We start from the raw sequence: 24,965 nt of genomic DNA, 5'->3' as shown, positions 1-24,965 counted from the left end.
TCTGAGAACTGGAGCCACCTTAAGCATTAGACGTCAGTAAAATCTGGGAGCGGATTTTTCAAGTAAAGACATCTGGAATGGAATTTCACGGCAGATTTCAATTACTCCATTCTCTCGTCTCCCTATTTTTCTTCTTCTTTTTTGAACTTCCTTTGATTCCGGACAATTTCCCTGAAATCAATTTCCATGCTACGTCCGTGCCGAACAGCTTGTTAACAGATTTTTCAGTTTCCTGCCAGTGGTTAAGTGGGAATTGCACAAAAAAGGAAACTGGAGGATTTGGTGTGATGAGCGTGGATAAACCAGGCAATAGGTGACAGCGTGTTCCACGTGAGAACACTCCCACGCGAATTCGTCCCGGAGTGGATTCATCCCCCCCCATTCAGCGTCATGACGTCACCCGAAGGTGCAGAGTGTTGGAAGATTTAGTCCAGGCTTACGTGTATTCGCCAGCATCCCTATGTACGTGTGTGTGCCGGCTCGTTAAGAGGTCGTTTTCGATCTCGAGACCGAAGTTCCCTGGTTCGAGTCCCGATCTTGGCATTGGTGTTCCTTGTTGTGAGTGTTCCTTCATGAATTCGCTGCAATCATTACTCAGTTCCATCGTCGCGATTAGCCAAAAGGGGTAGAACAGCGAGGTTGAGTAACATTTATGCATTATATATGAAAGAGAAGGAATGACAGAAAGAGAAAGGGAGAGAAAAGAGAAAGAATGAAAGAAAGGGAATGAAAAATTAAGATCTATTTTCCGTTACTCTTGTCACGCTTTCTTCATCTATGCCTGCCTGCCTGTCTTCGAATCCCTCTCTTTCTCCTCTTCTCTACTCCTTTCTCTCCAGAGTCCGGAGAGAGAGAGAGAGAAGAAAACCGATTTTAATTTTCTTTCCATTTCTTCCATTATTTTTGTTTATTTTCCCTCTCTCATTCTTCTCTCACCTTTCTATTTCTCACTTCTCTTCCCCTATCCTCTCTTACCTTCATCTATCTCTCCCCCTCTCTCTCTGCCTCATTTCCAAGAATGAAGGGGGAATAAGGAAATAGGAAAGAAGCGAGAGAGACAAAGGACAACAACACATATATTTATTAAAAATACAGTTTTATTTGAGTGTAATTTGAATACAGGAAATTACTAACCAAAATGAATCGTACTTGGAATAAGAAAATTTAGTTCCCTTGGAACCAGTTTGAAAATACAAAAGGGAGAGGATATCCGTCGAGAGGGGGATATTCTCTGCCCCTTCTTTGTGTCGACGTACATCCCAATCGCAGCTCAGTAGCGACAGCATTTTATGGAAACAATGTGATGCTTGACAGGGTGAGGTCCCAGGGATTGAATCATGCATAGACTATTTTTTGTTTTGCAAATGAATGGGCTGCTTAAGTATAGTCTTCTTGCACTGTCTAATGGTAACGTAGGCACTAAAACTTCTGTCGGTTTCTGACAGAAAAAGAATGAATGAACGGCAACCCGGAATATGTGCCGCGTCGTTGCATACATACAGGATAAAAGTACTGTTCGTTGAGGGTTCTTTATAAGTTTATCGCAACTTCTTGGCGACCTCGGTGGGGAAGTGGTTAGCACAGCGCGCTACGACGCCAGAGGTTCCGGGTTAGAATCCCGGCTTGAGTATGGATGTTCTTTGTGAGCGTCGCTTCACCAAATCATCACTCATCCTCATCTTCGTTATTAGCCAAAAGTGGCAGAAAAGCTAGGTAAAATCAACCAATGATTCAATTGGCAATATCCCCTGCATCGTTATGCACGTGCAACACGGCTAAGCAATGCTAGTTGCCTACCTGGCAGGATACTTGTTAGAATTCTTGTCCCTGAAAGAGATAAACTTAACATTTCACTTGGGTTTCGAGGAAAGGGGGTTGGAAAGCTGTAGTGTGCACAGTAAAAAGAGTAAAGAAACTACTCGTACTCGGAATAAAGATTAAGCTTTAAATCGTAAATCACTTACTCGTTTTCTGTCCATGAGACGCTGCGAAGGGCATGGTATGTGTGTGTGCCATACCCAGGGATTTCCCGGCATGCACCTCTGGTTTCATAACGGCCAGTCACTCGATCCAAGCAGACTCGCTCCGCCTATATCATGTCGCTGACTTTAATCACATCTTTCCACCATTTCTCCCGCTCTCTTTTTTCTCCTCCTGTCCACATCTGCCATCCCCTTCTTTTTCGTACTGCACTCGTCAGTGTTGCAATACTTATAAATTAAGAACCAGATCGTTACAGTTCTAGAAGCAAATGTCAAGTAGCTTATGGTGCATCTGATACGGCACCGAATATATGTGTGTGGCTTCCGTGGTGTAGTGGTTAGCAGAGCGTGATACGGCACCAGGCGTACCGGGTTCGAATCCCGACCTTTGCATTCTTTGTGAGTGTTTTCAAGTTCTTCGTACCATCACTCATTCTCATCGTCGCGATTAGACAAAAGTGGCAGAAAAGCAACTCTAAATAACAACTGTACTGTTCGTTTTTAAGTACATTGCAGAGAAAGGTTAATCGGGACTAGACCTACAGTTTAAAAGTGGTATCCGAATCACTATGTCCTCCACCGGCTATCGAACCCGGGATCCCTTGATTACAAGGCGATGATGTGTACTGAATATGTTCTTTTAATTTTATTTGGAAAGTATGAATTTGTACTTTAGTACTAGAGCTAGGAGAGTACTACGATTACTGCCAGTTTCTGAATGAATTGCTCAGTGTAGCAGGAGGTAACCAACCACGTTCTTGATGAGAATCGAACCTGGTACAGTTTCCCTCTTATTTAAGGCAGAGCAGCACGATATAGTCCGTTAAAAGTTGATACATGTTACACATGGGTTATAATCGTGTTAAAACTTACTAACTTTTAATTCACAAGCAGCCGCCGTAGCGTAGTGGTTAGCATATCGCGCTGCAAAAATAGATACTCTACGTCCATCCCCTGGTTATTTGTGTTTGGCCCTTCCATTAGTTTCGTCATCTCGTCATTCTCATCGCTGCGATTTGCCCAGAGAAGCACAAAGTGAATTGCACCGTCCCATGAGAGTACATAAGGTGTTGAGATGTGACTCCACATATTCTCGATGAAGTAATCAGGACTATTCGACATTCATGGTTAGAACGAAGTTAATGTAAAAGAAACCACGTGACTTGTGAAAATAGTTCCTTTCCTATTTGTTAGTTCTGTGCACCTGCGCATCTCATAATAAAAGATTCCACAAATTCAATATAGCAGCTATGTTGAGTCGTATGGCTTTTTATCGTGTGCACTATATTCTTACGCGCATCTTACACGATTCTTCATGAACCACGTGTATTTGTTAGTGAACATATTTTACCTTGATTACATTAACCCCTCTCTCTTCCCGGTGATGAGAGGCTGAGTGAGCCCTAGAGCCGCTTATGCAAGAACAATAACGAAAACATTCCCAGAAATCTCCCACCAGCACTCCCTACCGGGCAAAAGTAACAATACAATTGACAGACTCGGGTTTGATCATACGTTCCTTTATAAATCTCCTTCATTCCAACAGTAAGACAAATTCTGCATTCCTGGTAAATTCCTTTCGGAATAATACATGAAAAAAGTCTCCTTTATGCAGCATTTGCAATATTGTTTTATGTATTCGCTTCCTTCTTCCATCCCGTATCTGGTAGATGTGTTTCTATGGTTGAAATGCTATTCAGATGTCTTAAAAATTCACCGGAGACAACGAATTCGTTTTATGTCGTTGTTTTCTCAAAGGGTGTAGTCTGTGAAATCCGCATACGTCACCGTAGAGGCGTGGTTGTAAAACAGAGCGTCCAATAACAGCCAGACACGAAAATTTCAAACGTTCATTTAAAAGTCGGGGGATATTGTTGAATTCTCATAAAGTTCGCCGATTCGTTTTTGTTTGCGTTTTATGATCGTTTCGTCCTCCCCCCCCCTTCCCTCTCACTTTTGCGATACTGTTTGTTTCCTAAATGAAGGGAGTAAAACTGATTTTTGCTTTCACTTGTTTCTTGATTAAAATAGCAGTGTTGTTTTAGCTTTTATTGCTGCTTTTAATTTTCAAGTTTCGCTGGGGTTTGCTCGGATTTCAATCTTTTTGGGCAACAATTCAGGTGCTGACTTGTACATGCCATATTCAGATCTAGTCTGTACTCCATGCGCACCAGCTTTTTGAGGACCAATGAATGACATGCAGCTTCTTCAATGATTCTTTGATTTGATTCGATTATTTTCATTTAGCGTCACTTTTCTGTCGCTTTGGCTAATGAGGATGAGTGATGATGTGATGAAATTTCTGAAGAAGCACCTTTGCCCAGTCCGGGATTCGAACCCGCGAGCCCTGTCGTCGTAGTAGATAGGAGAAGGGGAAAAAAGTGATATAATAAAAGAACAAGAGAGAGAATTGGAAGGGGAAAGAAATATGGAGAAAGCGATATAATGAAAGAACGAGAAAGATGGAGAGAGAGAGAGAGCTGGAAAGGAGAAGAAAATGGAAGGGGAGAAAGCGATAATGAAAGGAGAGAGAGAGAAAGAGAGAGAACTGGAAAAAATAATTAAAGAACGAGAAATAGAGAGAGAGAGAGAGAGAGAGAGATAAAAGGAAGAAGAATGATTGATTTGGTTTATTTTACTTCGGTTTTCTGCCATTTTTGGCCAACCGGGCCTGCAACGATGAGTGATGATATGATGAAATTGATGAAGAGACACAAAGAACATCCATATCCGGGCCGGGAATCGAACCTGAAACCATTCACGTCCTACCACTCTGCCACGGGGATCTGTAGGCGGCATGTAAAAAAAATCACCCTAGCAAAAAAATCCTCCTTTCCCGGGGTTGGCAACACTGCTTTTGGCACCGAGTAACTTCCGGGGAGGTTACAGAGCGGCTTCCCTACTGTAAGACGCTTGCGGGTCATCGGTTGTACACCACTTACGAGGCCACTTAAATGTATATTTCACCGATGGTACCCGGACGATCAGCGGACGGATTTTACAACAGCCTAAGGCAGCCAGTCGCGACTCCCTTCCCTCCAACTGGCTTGTACTTGAACCACATTCAACGTCTGCCAGCCCTTTCGCGAGGAGAACGAGAAGGGGACTTTCCAATAAACATACCAACAAGCCCGAAGCAGCAATTTCTGCATTGTGTACCGCTCCGTTAAACTCGGGTCTATCAAGGACTCTGCTAACTCCCTCCCCCAGACTACCCCCACCTTTTCTCTCTATTTCTCGATCCGAGAACTCGAGACCCTCCTCTATTTGCATCGGCCTTTCTGGTGTTTTCTCGTTCCCTAACTGAATTTCAGAGGAATTTCCATCGTTTCAACCGTAGGGATCAGTTTCCAATATATTTCTATGAGAGCAGTGACTGTTCAATGCAACTGTCGCGGACACGTCTGGTTAAACCTCCCTCTCTGTCCTCGTATTGGTGGAAAAAATGACGTATGCCCTGCCACGCTGCAGAACTTTAATGAAAATCGGAAACGAAATTGGATGTATGAGGTACACATGTTGGTTTTGCATTTATATTGAATTCGATCTTCGTACCGTTATACGCAAACATCGTATGAGTACGCTTTGTGTAGCCTTCATAGTTGTACGTTGCTTTTCTTTTAGGCTAAACGCGTCTGTGAGATCAGTGAAATAGGCAAGAATAAATACAAACTCTTCTCCCGTTTCATTTCATCAACTTTATTGCAGTTTCACTAACCGCTAGACCTATTATAACTCGTGGTCATCTAGGTGTATGGATACTTCCATTTCCCTGTCCGTAGTTAAACTTCATAGTTTCAATGAGTGACGTCAAATAAGTTGATGTGAACATGTAATTATTTCCGCTTATTTTGTTCTTTTCACATTGAATCACAAAGTAGATAGACACGCCTTTAAAAGAAATTACAGTATAATCAAAGGTAGCTAAATCTGATTCGATTTCGAAATTCCACATAGCATAAATTAATTTCCTCTACTTCATGTCGCACACAATTTGACGTAAACAGTTTTTATGCTCACTCACCTAATATCACACCGACACAGATTAAATGTAAACAAAATCAACTTAGACATTAAATTTTCAAATCGATTACGTTGTTGCACGTACAGCATTTTAAAATTAAAACATGCAACGCAGTAACACGTTTAAAATCTAATTACATAACTACGATACGAAATCAGAACCCTAGAAAATGAAACATGTAATGTTAAAATTAAACGTCTAAATGAAACCAGAAAGCGCTCATTAACAGTAATAATAGATGATAAATTTAGTTCACAAGCATTTTTCATCAAGGAGTATGGTTAATAAATTGTTTGCTTTTGTAATTGAAATCCTGAATTAGATCAATTGTACTTTACCAAAAAAGGAAACGTTAGTCAGATTTACAAATTACATTTAAATTATCTTCCTTCCCGTCTGATACTATATTACCGTTGAAATATATTACAATCGTATTAAAATGCATGTACAGTGGGATCTATGAGTATTACCATGCAAATTGTCCATCACCATGTTCGTGCACTTTACTTGACCCAATAAGAGCTTCAAGAATTGAGAGAAAACTCAAAACAAGCTGTTGATAACTTCTGCACCAGCATACATAAAAATCCATCGCTTAAAGACACATAGAATGTAAAAGAAAAATTATGAAAATAGTCATGGACAATTTGCCGAGCTATACTAGCGGATCCCACTGTACATCACCCAAAGTCTCTGAATGTTGTCTAGTGCTGATGACTTTATTTAGTACAGTTCCAAATAACAGATGCAAATCCTAATACTTACTTCAAATCAACGTTAGTATCTTAAATGTATTTTAATCATTGCATCTAACAAAATTATGCAATTTGCATGTATTAATCTTTGTTTTTCTTTCCGTTTCAGGTGAGTTACAAAAACATTCCAGTGAGGTTCATACATTAACAGCTTACTTGAGGTAGGGTTTGAATATCGGTTACAGCGAGGACTAGATATTCTTCAGTGACGATATATTGGCTTTCATATTAACAATATTGTTTGTTAAATTGTCTACAGACTTGCTAAACGAACAAGGAAATGTGAGTGCAATGTCGTGTACAACAATCGATGCTATTTTGTCCATATGTCTTTCCTGTTTATAGATTTTGACTTTGTTCTTTTGTGAAGGGAAAGATGATGTAGTTTTAAGTCTGTCAGTATGGTGGATTGCACTTTTTTAGATATGAAATAACGTTTATTGAATTTGAGAAGTACAGATCATAAAGTCCCATTACCCCCCTATCGCGTGTCCACATCGTCATAGATGGTCGCATTGGGTAATGTGAAATCATGGCAGAGGACAACTCGGAGGTAGTGTGACTATTCGTTATGATTTAGTCCAGAGTGTCTGTGTGTACACCATCGTTTTCAGAACAGAGTATGATTCTCCGCCATGTACGATGGCGATCATCATGATCATCATCATCAGCCATGATTTAGATGTAGATCCTGCAACAATAAGAAACAACAATTCATTAACATCTATGTAATACATAGGGGGTAATGGGACTTTGTGATCACTCTGTAGAAGTAGCTTATTTTCGGAACATCTGTGGGCATCTAATGCGCACCCACGATTCGAGTCTATCACTTTACGTTGCGCAGCTCGCTCCTCCCAATCATCACTTTTCAATTCTTAAGCGCATGCGCAGAAGATTACCGCACATTCTTCTGCGCAGCAGCTTCTGGTCGAGGATCGCTGGCTAGTTAAGGATGTAGGAGAGGTTCCTACTAGTACTAATATCTCTTGAACCATCATCTGAGTTGCTTCCAGCGTAAATATGTAGCGTTAGAAAATATTTATTTCTTCTGGTTTGAGGTTCTTTCTGTCGCCATGGTACAAAGACTCCCGGATAACGATTAAAGCAAAATGACGAAAGAACTTTCGGCTCAGAGCGAGCGATCACTAGCGCCCTCATGTCCCAACTGCCACCTCTACTAGGACAGCCGGTGACAAATGAGAATCGATGGCCGTGTTTCCGAGATGGACTCGTTGGCTTTTGTTTGCTCTTTCTCTCTCTTTCATCTTGCCTCTGCTCTGGCGTCCGGATGTTCGAATCAGTGTTCGGGCGCCTTCGTTGCCGTTTTCTTAACGAGCCGGGGCCTCAGTCGCTTCGATATAATAGCTCTTGGATGACGAAGCCAGCGTCCTTTTTCCTGCTTATGAAATACATGTCTCTCTCGTAAGAGGCCTTGCATAACTCATCGTGATGGAAGCAATGTTTTTTTGTCAGTCAGTGTGAAAGAATACGATTTCCATATAGATTTCCAGCAACTGCTTTCTTTCAATGTATAAAAGACTGAAATGTCTGAATAAAGCGCATTGGAGGACAAACGCACGTGTTGAAGCATATATTCAAAAGTGTTACACGTTTGCCAAAGCAACAATTTCAGCACTCTTTTGCACTTTTAGAATGCACTTGATCCTGTTCAGGACACAGAACACACATTGTGCTCAAAAGTTTACGGAATCAGTTTTTGGAAAGTGTTCAAAAGCAGATTTTGTATACATACGCAGTGCTGTAACATAAAGAGAAACGGAAGTTGTGTCTACATCTCTGTATTCCTTCAGTCACGTCTTGTACAGATTGGATTTACAGAACCACAATGGCACTCTAAATTCCGAAAAGAAGTAAAAATAATTATTTTTATTTTCGTGTTAATTACTATTATTTAGATATTTTTTGTAATGTACAGTGGCATCCATGAGTATTACCTTGCAAATTGTCCATCACCATGTTCGTGCACTTTATTTGACTCAATAAGAGCTTCAAGAATTAAAAGAAAACTCAAAACAAGCTGTTGACAACTTCTGCACCAGCATACATAAAAAATCCATCGCTTAAAAACACATAGAATGTAAAAGAAAAATTAATGAAAATAGTCATGGACAATTTGCACGGTAATACTCATGGATCCCACTGTACAGCTAACGGAAAAGATAGTAGTATACAAATTGTCCATGGCTAATTTCATTTTTTTACTCTACATCCTGTGTTGTTTTAAAGAATGGAATTGTTTACATTCGAAGCAGATGTTGCCCTTTACTTATTGACGTTTTTATTTTCATTTATGATAATCCCATTATGGAGAGCAGTGATGAAATGAAAATAATTATGGACAAATCGCTTTCTGTTTCCTTTGCCGTTGGGAATTTTTGTAATAGTTTATAACTCGTCTATTTTAGACAACAAACATTTAGATAACAGCAAATTAAATCGTTATGTACATTCTCACTATATTCTAATTTTAGAATTCAGAATAGTTCTTTTACAAAATATCTCTGAAACACGCGTGAGATTATTCTTACTTACTCCATTAAAAAATAAATAGTAGCCTTTCTAAGCGAATGCAGTTAATCTAATGGCGCGAGAGCCTGTACTGAAATGCAGTGCTCATTAATTTCCCATACCTATTCTCGCAGCTTGTAAATGGCGCATCCCAAATGCAACAGTAAACATAATAAATAAAGACTGTGGTAATCGTGTGATATTTTGAAACAGAGCATGAGTTATTCCATCGACCACTGGAGTGCGAGTCCATAAATCCAGCCGTGTGCGCGTTCTAAAATGAAATATCACACGCAGATACGTCATAGTTCACGGCAAACTATTCTTGCCATGTATAAATGAAACATTGAACATGTGTGTTTTTCGTGATCATAAGAGACAATAGTTTTTCATCACTTGTTTTTTTTTGTTGTTTGTGCACCAGTTATATATAGTTATTAAGAACTTGATATCTGAGATTATACCTTGACACTCAGAAAATCACAATATACAATATTGTATTTACAACTGAATATTTGAATCAGTAAAATAACTGACAACAGAATCAATTATGATACTGCTACAACTTAGGATATTCTAGTGAAACCTGGTATATGATATTAAATAGTTGTTCATTATTCACTAAATGCAACTGAAAAGATCATCCACGAATATAATTATGAAGAATGGCACATACTGGTGAACCTGTCGGACATATTTTTGTTCGGAAATTTTCGTATGACGTAGAGTTGCAGGCTCTCACGAATTTACACGAAACGACTGTCCTGGAATGCCTTTTTTTCTTTTTCTTTTTTATTCAATTAAAACTTTCAAAGTATAATACAACATATCACACGAGGAAGTTAATTGCTTAAAACTGTTAACATCGACTTCTATATTCTATATCTGTATTACAATTATTCTTCAGAAATTTACAGGCTTCCTCCACGTGACGTCATGTAATTATGTTTGTTACACACTGCTGGACAAAAAAACCCGGACACTTTCAGTTTTTGTGATAACGCAGAAATTCTGATTCGAAGGCTAACTAAATGTTGCAGAAATTATTGTGCATGTTAAGCTGATATAATTATTCTATGATATATACTTTAAAAAGCCAGCGAAAGTGAAATAAATATTGTTTAATACTTAACTGAGAGCGTAATTCATAAATAATTGCAATTCAGATGTCAAATATTAAGGTGTCCGTTTTTTTTTCCCAGCAGTATATACAACATTGGATGTCGACAATCCACTGCCGCTATACTCGAAAGAATGTCTTTGTCCTCGGCAGTATAAATTATTTAGACTTAACCTGTCGACTTCTGGAGTTGTGATTTTTCTTTTTGACGTTAGCGGCGTTACTAAACGGTGTTTTAAAATTTTCATTTATTGTATAACGTACCGTTTAAGGGTAAGGTATTCCATTATTGAGACTCAATTTAGTAAAAAGGCTTTCCATAACATTACCATTAGAAGTCATGGATTTGTACGTGCTCCGAGTTGCCCAAAAGAGCGAGATACTAGTTTCATGATTTATATTTTGCAGAAAAAAACTTAGAGAAGACTTACTACTATTGTCGGATGCCTTGATCTTTATAGACATGTATATTTAAGACCTGTCCAAACTTACAAGACCTGAATTTCCGCCTTTTTTATGTCTTAAGAGCCATAGTCAAAAATTAAAATACAATCAAGGCTACTTCGTCCAGGATTTTAGTGACCTGAACAGGTTTCCAAGTGATTGAACTAGCATTGGTAATGAAATTCTTGTTTAAGTACATGCAAAGAATTTTGATTAATTCTAGAAATAATCTAATTTTTGTGTATTGTGCATTTATTTGAATGAATCTCGTTGCTTATATACTTGCCTTATTAAGCCAATTGCATTTGATTTTGAATTTTCATTCGGCAATAAGTTTTCAATCATATTGTGAGTTCTGTTTATCTAAAAGTTTTAAATTATTGTCTTATCTGTTATGACTAAAACGTTATAAAATGCTGCACTTTCGAGTTGAACTATAACCAGGAAAACATGTGTAAACTTTAGATTTTAATGTAATTTGATTTTCAAATATCTCGTATATTTGGATTAACACTAGATTCAGCAACGTTTTGACAGATATTTGTTCTGGTAGCCAAAGTATTCGAGATAGTGAAACATGGCATCAGTTTGAATGTACAGACCCGAACAAAAGTAATTTGGAGTTCGTTTCCAAACAACGTAGGAAATTGGCCAATCCTTACACATTAGCAACCCTCTATAAATAATGAATTTTGGATGGTATAGTGACTAGCCTTGGCAGTTTTTTGGTCTCGTCTCGAGTCTCGAAACATATGAACAACAGTGCGTCACCGAACATACTTTACAGCGTGTATAGGTCATTAAGGCTACTAACTAAATTTTATCCTGTATATATATGCAACCACGTAGCGCAGGTTCTCAATTGCCATTAATGCATTGGGGAGTCTCAGACACTAGAACTCGGTGCATTCCTAAATGAATCTTTTAAAGTACAAAGTTCATCTTTCCTTATTCCTTTATCTTTGTATGCTTGTGGCTATACCAATAATACTCAAAACCATTTCAGCCATTGGTGTAGAATCTGTAACCTTTTACCCGTTAGTACAATGCATTATCTAAAGGCACTACAAGTTATACTGTGACGTAAGGAGTAGCATATATAGAGTGGTAGCTCTTGATGTACCTGCTACTCGGAAGTAGGATGTTCGAGCTATAGCAGGGGCGGTTTCTTTCTCCATCGCATTCCCTACACGTTAATATATTCGCTCCTAAAGGATGAGGAGGCGCAACGTCTTGCTACGTAAAAGGGGAAGAATATTATGCATACGGCTTAAGCCTTTTGTCCAGGCTTCTTGGGAAGATAACGGGGGAAATGTTGAGGAGATACGGTTTCCTATCTTCTTCCAGTCTTCTGTGAGACTCCCTTTCAATTTAATCTCCCAAGACCATATCCTTTAGTTCTTCGTCATTTCTCGTTTCTTGAGGGCTCCGGGACCGGGAGTGAAAGATAGTTGAAACAAGATGAGAAGGGAGGAAAATGAAGATAGGCAAGTAATTTGATTTTCTCTCTTTCACAAGGTGAATTGTCCATTGTTTGATGCCGTGAAGTAACACGAGGTGTTGGACAAAGGACCAAGTTTTCAATTGTCCTCAATAAGCGTTCACAAAAGGACCCGGGAGGGGAAAAAATCGTCTTTTCAAAGGAGGTGGTAAAAGAACGTCACTCCCAAAAGGGCGCTTTAATAGTCCTTTGGGAAGCTTATCCATGCTTGCTTAATATTAAGATCATTCACTCTATCTTGATCCCCTTGATGGCTGTCCAGCAACATGCCCTGAGTTCCAAAAGGATTGTTTTCAAGTGCTGATGTTCTTTTGTTCTAAAATGTTTCACATAGTTGAAACAATGCTCTTTCTCACAGATTTTAAGTGGATATCCTTGTATTCCATTGACAAAGAAAACTTTCCACCACACACAAGTTGTACTGGAGTTTTCTGGAATTAAAGTTTTGTGTAAAAGCATGCTTGAAGTCCTATGTAGTGAATAATACTACATTTGTCTGTTAATTGTTACTGATGACAATCACAAAGGATTAGATTTGTTTTAAACGTTTTACAACTTTAGGAACAACGAATGAACTCTAGATGAACAATGGTCATCATTTTTACATTTTAAATCAATTTTCTACACTAACAAAATCACTTGTGCCGTTTGTTTATTGTTATCGATATTATTATTACATTTATGTACATTTCTTTTTGAATTCGAGTACATTGTTGAATTAAGGCAGTACATATCGTAGTTTACAATATACATTTACACACAATTGCACACATATTGTTAAATGGTCAACAATACAAGTAGCTGCCTAGTTTTAATTGTAACCATCCACAGACAAATGCTGTTGTGTTCATCACTTCATGTACAGGGGACATATTTTTAGGAGCAGTTTTACATGAATTTCATACGTTACTGCTTACATTTATATAGTCATTAGCCTATATACTACAGGATTATCCATGTTGTACTTCATGGACAACCACATTTTTTCAATACTTCCCACGCAGTTATACCAAATTTTTCAAAAGAGCATTACGAAGTCAACAGTTTGAAAAACTCTTGTAATTCATATTCGATACCAAGTCGTGTTTCCGTCTGTCGGCTATATTGGATTGACGACCGTTCTATAGTTAGGCCAAACACATTGGTGGAGATTGGGAGGCACCTTATCGTTTTAAGCGTCATTTTTCAGCAATTCGTTCCGGAAAATTGTGATGTGAGACACCCAACTTTTAACTTTGGTCATTCGTTTGCATAACCGTTATCCATAAATATAAACACCTTGCGTGTATAATATCACTTGCATCCACTTAGAACATGAATAACTGTATGGAGCAATGAGATACTACTGCACTTCCTCCGCTAACTGCAGTAGAGACCCCAAAATCAGTGTGGCACCCCTACCATAATATAACAGGCATTTTTAGTTATAAAAGTAATGTAAAAGTGTATAGATAATGGCGGGAAATCTTAAAATACCCAATTTTAGGATTTCTGGTTTCGGAGCGCACTCTACACCCTACAATTTGCAATGCAGCATGTGAATTTGTATATTTTGACTTTACCACAACATTGAAACGTCATATATATATATACACACACACACAGATACGGGATGTCTACAAAACGTTTGACACATTTTAATCATGTATAAAACGGAAAAGAATGAATATACAACGAACCTAATTGCATGATGTCCTAGATAAATTCAAAAAGTTCTTTGTCCTTTATTAATATAAGACATTTGTTCATGTGCTCCGTTTGTCGCACGGAGAATATAAAGACAGTTTCTGGTCAAAATGCCATCATCCACAGGGGCTATAGCTTTTCCTATTGTGCTTTACTGTTCAGCAATATATCTCACTAGCGTCGTATAAACAATGTCTTTCACGTATCCCCAGAGGAGAAACATCTCACACACGCTCAACATCATATTTGCTTGTACTGAGACGTACTGTACACGCTATGATACTGTTTCTAGAAAGAGGAACTTTTTTGGTAATGTGGTTTCTCTGAATTTGCATCACCGATTGCGCTTCAATAAACAAGCACACAGTTTGATACCTCTCTTCCGAAGGCGCCATTTTCTACAACCACTCAACTGCAAGCAATCAACGAACACGTTCCTTAACTAGAAATACAGAAGAAGAATGTTTTGAGTTCATCTATCCATCCGTGCTGCAAGTTTCTTTGTATCTGTTTTACTTTCTGTTACATTCACGGTTAAAACGTGTCAGACATTTCGTAGACACCCTGTATATAAGAACCAAAATACGTTAATTTCATCGCATAGAACATATTTGATATATTTTTTTCCTTGTACACAACAGTTAGAGAAATATGAACCGAAAACTTAAATGGGCCGCCATTTTTCAATATGACGACTACAGCACAAGTTTGATTTTAAGGAACTCTAGTATTTTTATTAGTAATGCATACTTCTAGCGCATTCCTTGCATGTACTACTTTTTCCGTTAAAATTTAACGTACCCATTCCAATTATACTGTCTCGGTATGTTATGTCGCACTTTGCTAAATGCAAGTGGAATTGTAAATCTAGCAGACATGTTGTCTACGTTGGGACAGAAAGTATTTGTTTCATCTAGTTTTTTGTACACAACGCAGCTATAACGCGCCTCCATAGAGAAAGGGCTACACAAAGGGTTCGGGCAACATATGAAAGCACCGCACGTGTAATCTGTACGGGTCGTTGTTTTCTTCCAGCGCTCCCTGCGCCCCCCCCTAACCCCCCACCCACCTTGTCCTAACGAATTACATTTTTGTTATTTGCGCCGGGGCAAAATGTAAGCTCCAGCACAAACAAAGTCCCCCCTTTCTGGCAAAAGGATCTTGCTGGCGATCCCTTCCACAAACATACCAGCGGCCATGTTTGTGTTGCTGTTGCTCCTAGCTGCTAACTTTCGGTTAAAACCAGGGTTCATGTTATACCATGCACGGATCAGAGCGAACTGTGACCCTCCCTCCCGCCCCCGTCTCACAGACTTGTGTTCTAAGACCACAGGCAAAATCCTACCATGTTTTTAATCTATATTGAATGTCGTGTTTACTATTTTAGAGAGAGAGGCACATAATGCGTTGTTGTACAATATTTGCCGTGGAGATCTGAAGTGCGTTGTGCGTGTGTGTATGCGTAAGGCTACTAATGCGTGTTTGCTGTATCCGCGGCCATCTTTGCCATTGGCTTTTCGTTGTACAGTTGGCATACAAATTGGTCGCAGTTTATCAAAAAGCGATACCTTAATGTGGACCCTTGCGGATAGTCAACCCGTATTACACTCAAATACATCAGGTTGTATAACATTCAAGGATGTAATGTCCAAACAGGCAAACCGACAGTTGGGAGCTGGATTTTATGTGTATGACTTGCAAACACTCACTGCTATACCTCTCGCGTGTTTTTTTTTTGCTTGAATTGTTGTTTTAGTCCAGTTTATGCACAGATAGACTAATCGGGTTGTGAGCTAGATTTGAAAGCAGTGGTTCCCAAATTTTTTTGTTTCACGACGGCCTTAATGTTTCAAGACTTTTCCGCGGCACCCAAATCAGAATGTAGGCCTATCTAACACTTGCACCACTCAGTGTGGTTATGTTGATTGCCTTAAGTTAAAAAATAAACAAATATTTCAACATTTTACATGTAAAAAGTACTAAAACAGTGTGTAGGTTAACAATATTCCAGTGAAAATATTGGAAAATTTCGCGGTGCCCCTGTATAAGTAACACAGCCACGGCACGCTTTGGGAGCCACTGGTTTAAAGGAAGATCCGAACCACTGTGCAGTGTGCCTCCTCCAGTTATCGAACCTGGGACCCCTTGATTACAAGGCGACGATGTTACCACTACACCATCGGGGAGGTAATGTCTCGCTTGTTATGGTAAAGGCAATTCGAAAGGAATATCTATGAAATACTGTATTGGTGTTCGTTATTTCAGTTTTCCCGAGTCACACAAAGATACGTGTAGAGTAGACAGTAGGCTATACTAATCAGTAGGCTGTGGCCAGAAAGATATGTGCAGACAATATGTTCATCATAAATAAGCCTTGAAACTTTCGTTGCTCTCGACGAGGTGTGTTGTGGAAAGGGTTCCAATCTTTCCAGAGCTAACGCCACTTTCATCTTCAGGGTAGAAGTGCGACGTTAGCTCTCCAAAGCTTGGAATTTCACAACTCTCCTGGTCGATAGCCCAATAGAATGTTTTCATAAATATGCTCGTCACTTTTCATTGTGTGCTATGGCCAGAAACATGTGTGCAGACGGTATGCCCATTGCGTATTTTGTACTCTACTGTCACAAAGATATGTGTAGACAATATGCCCAGCAATTTTCATTGCTCCTTATGATCAGAAAGACATGTGCAGACAATATGAGCATCACTTTTATTATGCCCTAGGTGCTACATCTAGTGTAGTTAATTGAATACTAGGGAAAGGGTACTGTGTAATGAGACTGCTTCTATTGTAGAGGAATTGGGGTTGCACAGTACTGCAAAGTGTCCACGACTATTTTCATACATTAAGGAATGCATTTTTACGAATGCTAGCGCAGGGGTTATCAGCAGTTTGTTTAGAGTTTTTGCTTCAATTCTAAACTCTAATTGCGTAAAAAGAGAATTAACACAGTGATGGAAAATTTGCTTTGTAATACTTACGCATCCCACTATACAACAGCCACTTTCCCGTCTTCTCGTCAGAAGTGTTAAGAGTTGTATCATCATTTTTAGTGCTACGTAAGTACTAATATTGGAAAACTTATATTTTGTTTTAAGATACTTTGCCAAAATAATATGAGGATTTTAACTAGGATTTTCTATGGCTACTCTGTGACTAGAAACATAAGAAAACATAACTGAACCGTTGTGACGGTCTCTACGAGAATGGTGACATAGAAATGCGGAACTGTTCCCACAGTAATTTCGCTTGTTCGTAACCTCCATTACAGACACAAGCCTGAATTCCGTTAGCCACAACCAGCTCCTTTGAATTCAAAATCTGTTATTCATTTGCCTGTTCCAGTTGAGTTAGTCCCATGTTTCAATGGTACGAAAAAGAAAGAATTCTGATTGGAGGTCCACTGTGAGGCATAAAAACGGTTGTCTGCGAGTTCTTCGTCCTCTTTCATGGCTAAAACCAGTGAAAGAACTACCAATTATAGCCAAACAGTCAGTTGGCCTGTTTCTAGCGTGTAGACCCAGCATTTACTAGTTTTTTACCCCTTCTAAACGATTCGCACACGTTTATAGAAACAGATTTGAGAATAACGAGGGAAATACCTGAGTCCAATGGCAGTTGGTTTTTCTGCACGTCCATCTATATTGTCAGGCTGACGCTTTTCTGTACAAAAAAGAAACAAACAGCTCACTGGTACACACGTGACAGAATTTTTCGGAGTTTAATGTCACTAATGAACAGCATGCATGCTTCTCTTGTCGCATTCCTGCAGTTAGTGGGTTAAAAAAAAGTGGTCACTGTCATTCCACACGTTTTGAAATCGATGTTTTAATGTTCGTGTACCCTCGTCAGGATTCCTCTATATACTTCTCAAATTGTTGAAATGCTGTTATGAAGCGGCTATTATCTTGTGTCTGGAGAATGTTTTTTTGTGCAAGCGAAACACATATGAAGCAATTACCTAATAATCAGGAAATTTCGAACTCAAGTGGTTCCATTCCACTCAAATATGCTCTTTATATCGTTCATGGCTGGGCAACACTGCAGCTGTATAGGGAATGTATTCGTACTGCCATATTGTTCTTTATTGAGGCATACATCTTGAACATTTTTTGCTTCCATTGCCTCTACTTTTAAATTTATTACACTTTTCTTTTTGCGATCCTGCATTCATATTTTGTTCCTGCTTTTCTTTCTTTACAAGTCTTGTTCAGCAAGCCATTCCTTCTCGAGTCATTGCAGTTCTTCCACCTAGATGTCACTGCTTATGTAAAGTGTTTTCTTCACCAATTATTCTAATTATGCTTCGTCATTTGTTACATCACTATCACCTTTTCTTTTGACATTCTTCTCCATATATATATTTTAGAATGTGTCTTCACTTTTTTTATTAAGGATCGTACATTTAAATGTTAATATATTCACCAAATCGCACAATACTTTCTTAGTCTCTTCTTTATTAAGGTCTAAACCTAACATTTTCTAACGATTACCATTCATCCTTTCCATAACCCTTCAAATGTCATGTTCAAATTAAAATTATTACTCTTTGCTTTCCTATATTTTGCATTGTTTTCCTTATCACTTACTCCCTCTGTCCCATAATTATAGTCCGGTATGCCAAAATGGTAGTACAGGAATTACAGACGAAGAGTTAGATGGAAAGCACAATTTGTACTGATCCTTGAGTAGTAAAGTTGTATGATTCATTCCCTTGTTTCATGTTCTTCTTCTGTATACACCAATGTCACAGTTTGAATATCGGGCAATTATTATGAGACAACAACCAAAGGTGTACCGGACAATAATTATGGGACAGAGGGAGTACTTATTTTCTACGTACAACAACTACGCCACTCGCTAACTCGTCCTCCACATATAGTTTCAGAATTATTCAATGAGAACAGCGTTGGTATTAATTTTAATATTATTTTTTAAATCATCTACTGGATAGTGCGATCTACTTCCTACAGTATATATCAATCTTGTTATGTTCACACTGTCAAAGGCCTTTGTGAAATCTACAAATCACACTTTCTATCTTGCTGAAACATGCCTTATATATAGGCACACATTCGACGTGGAGCTGCGAAATTATCGAAAACTTTCATCATTTTATAGCAACGGTTCTGGGTAACTGTGAGCGATATTCAAGTGTTTCTTTGGCGCATCCCACCGAGTATCCTGCAAATTAACAACCCTCTTCAGGAATCCCTAATATGAGCTTCATCGCACCCGGAAACCACCCCCAAAGTGTCAAAACGTTTCAAAGTTTCATTTGAAGTCTGCTTCCGCCCTTTATTGCCGTTCCCTTTCAGTTTGTTTTAGAATCAATCTCATTCTCTCTCTCACACACCCCTCTTCTCTCTGCTTTCTAATTTAACTGTCCGGAAAGTTTCGTCTGGGGTTGGAAGAGGGATGCTGCATAAGATATTCCCCAACCGTCCCCACCCCTCGCATACGTTCTCAGTACACGTCGACTAAGGAAACATTCGAGACTGTTTTTTTTTTTTTTCACACAGAATAAGAAACGTAATCTCGTGCACGTTTCCGGAAAAGGAGGAAAGAAAAAAATCGGTCCTCCATCTCAGTCCCGGGAAGACAGGTCATGCTTTATGTATTCTTGGAGTCCTCCCGGTCCAAATCGAAGAGGTGGGGGTGCAGGAAATTTGCGAAACGTCACTCGGGGAAGGGTTCAAGCTTGTCTGCACGATCTTGAGACCTGCAGCATCTCAGGGCGACCCCGTCACTCCAATACGAGATTCATGATTTGTCACGAAGGACCCACAGACTTTCCTTCACCCTGCCAAAGCTTCAAGGTTCATCTTCGTTGCATTGCAGTGTTGCCATACCGATGAAGTTGTCACTATTTTTTTTTCTTTACGTAGACTTTATACGAGATGTGTAGTACAGAGAACCAGTAAGAACTCAGTCTATTGTGACCTTAATTGATGTCAAAAGTACGTATATTGTCACTTACAGTATGCACTTTGTTTATTTTCTAATAATTTAAAGCATGTATGAAGATGATATGGAAATTCGCAATTTGTTCTATATTTGCACCGTAACTTGTAAGCGCAATGTAAAATTAGTTTTATACTTATATAAATTTTGAAATAACAAATTCATAATCGGTCATTAATTCACTTACATCAATACGTTTACAATGTAAGCACATTCAATTACAATTATTTGTATAGAAAATATTGCCCACCAGAATGCGCCACCTTAATAAATTATATTTTTCGTATATCTTTGTATGAACAATTACAAATCTAAGAATAGTTTGTTGTAGTTATTTCTTAAACATTTTAAGCCACGTTCTCTATTGATTAAATAAACTTCATTGTTATGTCATATGGTTCATACTAGTGCTTTCATTTCTGCTAACTCGAAAGTACATACTCAGAGAAATGAAATAGGAACTTACCCATCGCGTTCGAAAACGTATTTATTCATCCAGGTTTTTTACAATTTTTGATTGGAAGTTTCTTTGATTTCCTTACACATGCGTACCTTTGATTCTTCGACTTCTTTGTGATTGCTACTGAAGATCCTATTTTCAGAAGTAATTCTCAGTAATTCGAACAATTAGTGAATTTCAGTCAGTAATACATTGTTAGAACTAAAAGTGGTGAAGTAACAACTTAAAAGCCTAGCCTCGTGGCGAAGTGGTTAGCACATCGCGTTACGAAGCCAGAATCCCGGGTTCGAATCCCGGCTTGGGCATGGATGAGTTGTGAGTGTCTATTCATGAATTTCATCGTGTCATCACTCATCCACATCTTCGCAATTAGCCAAAAGAGGCACAAAAGCGAAGTAAAATAAAGGAAATCAGTCAATCAAAAGCAATAGCATAAAATAATATTATTTTGGGGAGACATATGTCGAACATGAAGCCGGTAAGCATGACATATCCCCCTTTTTATAGTAAAAACTCAGAAAACTCCGTATAAATCTAGAGAAGGTAGATTTATCATGGTGTCCAGATTGACATTAAAACGCGACATTTTGAAAGTCTGCAGTGGCAACACTGAATCGTAAGGGAGAAGTGTAATTTTGGCGCCGTTCTTTTTCCATCCATTATGCAAACTGAAAGCGATAAGTTTTTTCCCTCCCTTCTTTTATCCCCGTCATTCAGAGCGCTGTAGCTCTGCCCCTCACAACGACTTTAAAGGGAGGGGGTAGAACTTTATCCCGCTTCTTGAAACCACCTCAAGTCTATGGTTTCTTACGGGGATAAAAGATGCAGGCGCAGTGTGGTGTGGGTTTTATCCTTCGCCTTATGCAACTAGAGGCGTCGAGAAATATATTCTTTCGAATTGCGAGACAGACACCATTTTAAATTTAAATGATTTCCTAGGAAGTAATTTTCCGGATGGGCCCCATTGGGGGAAGCGACCCCCCTCTTCTCCCCCCCCTACATCGCGCTCCGATTGTGTTCTGTTGCGAAAACTCATTAGGGGCTTTATACTAATTTCCTTAAAGCTTTTTGCTGCCGGTTTTAGTGTCGACAAAACTGTCATTTAACTTCATTATCCTAGATCGAATTTCGGAATGTCATTTTTGAGATGTCTTCAGCTATTCTAGCACAGGTTGATCGTCTTTTTTGAGTTTGAGGCATCATTTTTCACTCGTTATTTGTTTCTCTACGTCGTGCTCATGCGGCTAGTGTCGCCCAGGGTAGCTCAAATTGCCAAAATGATTCTGAAAATTTGCTCTCCCAACACAACACATAGAAGTTGATTTCTCACTAAAAAACTAAAATTACCAGATTGAGGATAGATGGAACCACTCACGTCAAATTCATACCTCAAGATACAGTATCTCAGAATAATTTATGTCTAGAGATAGATATATATGCCGTAATTCGTCATTAAAGTTTAGAGTTAGATGTTTCTAAGGATACATTAAATGCGAGCATAGATACAAACCTTTATTTTAACCAATGCATGTATAAACACTGATTGTTTATATGTATTTCAAAATTAGTGCTATTCACGTAAATTATTTAATATGGAAATTAGAAATAAGTGTACTGTTTGAAAATTCGTATTAAGGCTCGGCTGGATCTTTGGCATTCGAATGGGCGATTTTTTTTTCAAAGTTTCCTCTCCATTCGAAAAACCTCTTGGATATTTCAAAATATGAAAAATTACATACGCTTTAGAATTGCTTGTAGAGCATTGACGTGATTTTTCGTGTAGTTTTCTTTCACTGTTGTCTAGATATTATCAATAGTTCCGTGATTACGTAAGTCTATTAAACTATTGATAATATCTAGACAACAGTGAAAGAAAACTACACGAAATTTCACGTCAATGCTCTAGAAGGAATTCTAAGCGTATGTAATTTTTATATATTTTTGAAATATCCCAGAGTTTTTTCGAATGGAGAGGAAACTTTGAAAAAAATCGATCATTCGAATGCCAACAATATTTTGAGAAATAAAGGTCAGATTATTACTATTTTTTAATTTTCAGCATCAAATTAAATGAACATGTTTATAATTTATTACAACCTTAAAATAGGTTATTTTACAGTATTTTCTAACAGCTTAATAAAAACGTCTCTCAAGAAAGATCTTAAAACACAACTTAATACTCTGTATTTTGCCTAATCATGTTAGAAAGAATATTTTCGGAATGACTGTACTTAGTCTTTTTTTTTTCATGTTTTTTTCATGTGAATACATTTATTTTCATTTCAGCATCTCCATTTTCTAATGTAACTATAAAAACACAACAGATTACGCTAAATCAGCTGACGCTCACGATGTCGTCTTCAAATGAAAGTCGATACGAGTTCGAGTCCAAGATCATGCTTTAAATTTTTTTGTTAAGGATTTGTAGGAAAGTTCTGTCCATGTGCTTTGTCCCTTCATCTTATCAAGATTCATTCACATCCTCGCGATTGGCCAAAAGTAGCAGAAAAGCGAAGTGAAAAGCTCTTTCCAACACTAATCTAAGCGCCAATTAAATAAGAAATGGAACCTGCAGCATGCAGTACGCAACATTGCACACTTGTACGCTTGTTGTTCACTTGTTTGAATTCATGGAATGAGATAGACAGGTGTTGGTTGCATTTTTTCTATTGTGTGGAAATGTAAGTTTAATAACATTTTAAAATGTTGTGCTGTTTTTATGGCGATAAATAAGTGTTTATAACGTGGGAAAGACAGTGTATTCGTAGTTTTATTTACTGAGGCGCTGCAGTCGAAAGATTTTCGCTTCCAATCAGTGATGTGCGTCTACGCATAAACAACGATTGTCTACATTCTACACGTAGATAACGTAATCTATGTAAACAACATGGCGAAAGGTGATAACTTAGCAATGGGCGCTGTGGAATAAAAAGGAAATTATAATGCGTATCAGTTGCTGATGTGTGAGGATAACTTTTCATACTCTTTCTTCCATATTAGAACAATTTCTCACCTAGGAAAAACCTAACATAGAAAATATTCTAGTGTTTTATGGGGAAAAGGCCACTCTTGCCTCACGACTGCCATCTGTTGTTGTTTTTTGCATACAATTTATCATCTTCCATAGTTGATGAGAGAAGAGAAGAGACATTTTGTTGTAAATAGGATTCTTTTCAGTTCGTTAGGAACCAATATAGTTGAAAATGTCACTTTCCTTTCATGAAACCATTGAAAATTAATTTTAATGCACTTTAGATTGTCTACGTAATCTATGTAAACTACAACCCAATGTAATCTACGCGTAGATTACGTGTAGACAACGCATGTAGACGTAAACGTATAGTCTATGGCACATCACTGCTTCCAATCCAGGGTTTCAAAATTGAAATGCGAGATCATTCTCGAAATAATTATGAGCCACTACAACAATTTACTTAATAAATATGATATTAGACCATTATTATTCTGTACATATAAATACGATTCCTGAAAAAAGTTCGCTTCAAGTACGGACTTGCACGGGCACGGCCTAACAGCAAGGCTACGTCGGATGCAGACATCTCATCGTCGGCCAACAGAGGGTGCAGTGAAGTTGAGAGCAGTTCTTGGGAGTTCTATCGAGGAAGACGTCATGTCACTGGTGCAAGCGTCGGAGGGAACATGTGACGAGTGACCCCGCGGAAACTCGCCCAGGGCCATGGCAGTGTCCCGTGAGCAGATGACCTCGCGTGGGATAATTGCAGGATTTCCGTATGGGAAACTGTGCTCCGAATGTAAATTAGCCCCGGCAATGATGGGACACATTTGCATTGCGTGGCGAGTATGTGCATCTGGACTTGGATTTCAAAACGCGGGATGGACATTAGGACAAGTTTCCGAAGAGGTAGGTAAAAAAAAAGCACAGGATGTCGCTCTGGTAAGTTGTGAGGACAGCATTCGACCTGTAGTCGTTCTTGAACTTGCTCATTTCGTAAGGTTTGGAGTGAGTTAGGGATCCTTCTTATACTAGAGACAACAAACAGAGCCAACCTTCTTGACGGAGTGATTAACAAATCGCGCTACGACGCCGAGGACCCAGGTTCGAAACCCTGGCTGGACATTGCCCCTTCATCATATCATCACTCATCTTTATCTTCACGATTAGCTAAAAGTGGCAGAATAGCGAAGTAAAATAAACCGAATCTGTCAATCAATCAAGCCCTAGGTGATAGAGTTGTGAAAACGCTATTTATTTTATTATTATTATTGTATTTATTATTTGAAGTATGATTACACTTAAGCTTACAGTTTACTTTCCATTGATTCTGTAACTATAGAAACAGCTTTTTTGATTTGCATCAGATATTATTAATGTCAATTTATGGTTAAGTTGTTAGTTGATTTGGTATTTTAAGTCCACTTTATGCACAGTAAGGCTAATCGGCACTGGGCCTTACAGTTTAAAGAGGGATCCGAACCACTATGTGCTTCCACCGGGTATCGAACTTACCATTGGA

At 38.5% G+C, this 24,965-nt stretch overlaps 2 protein-coding genes across 3 annotated transcripts in view; one reads left to right on the top strand and one right to left on the bottom strand.

Moving 5' to 3' along the window:
• sns (nephrin adhesion molecule sticks and stones) overlaps positions 1-24,965 on the top strand; it is a 644,988-nt gene that overhangs the window by 95,699 nt on the left and 524,324 nt on the right. The gene's annotated exons all lie outside the window — the stretch shown is intronic.
• Positions 7,440-24,965, bottom strand: part of LOC145978980 (venom serine carboxypeptidase-like) — a 47,180-nt gene continuing 29,654 nt past the window's right edge. Inside the window, exons 3-4 of the mRNA XM_083112036.1 lie at positions 17,648-17,708; positions 7,440-7,452 (exon numbers count right to left, since the gene is read on the bottom strand). Of these exons, the coding sequence (XP_082968162.1) occupies positions 7,440-7,452; positions 17,648-17,708 (74 nt within the window). The remainder of the gene's footprint in view (positions 7,453-17,647; positions 17,709-24,965) is intronic.

Source organism: Lepisma saccharinum, chromosome 25, assembly GCF_977018435.1.
Source record: "Lepisma saccharinum chromosome 25, izLepSacc3.1, whole genome shotgun sequence".
NCBI lineage: Eukaryota > Metazoa > Arthropoda > Insecta > Zygentoma > Lepismatidae > Lepisma > Lepisma saccharinum.
Note: the sequence above shows the minus strand (reverse complement) of the source record. Positions and strands in the feature narration are given on the sequence as shown.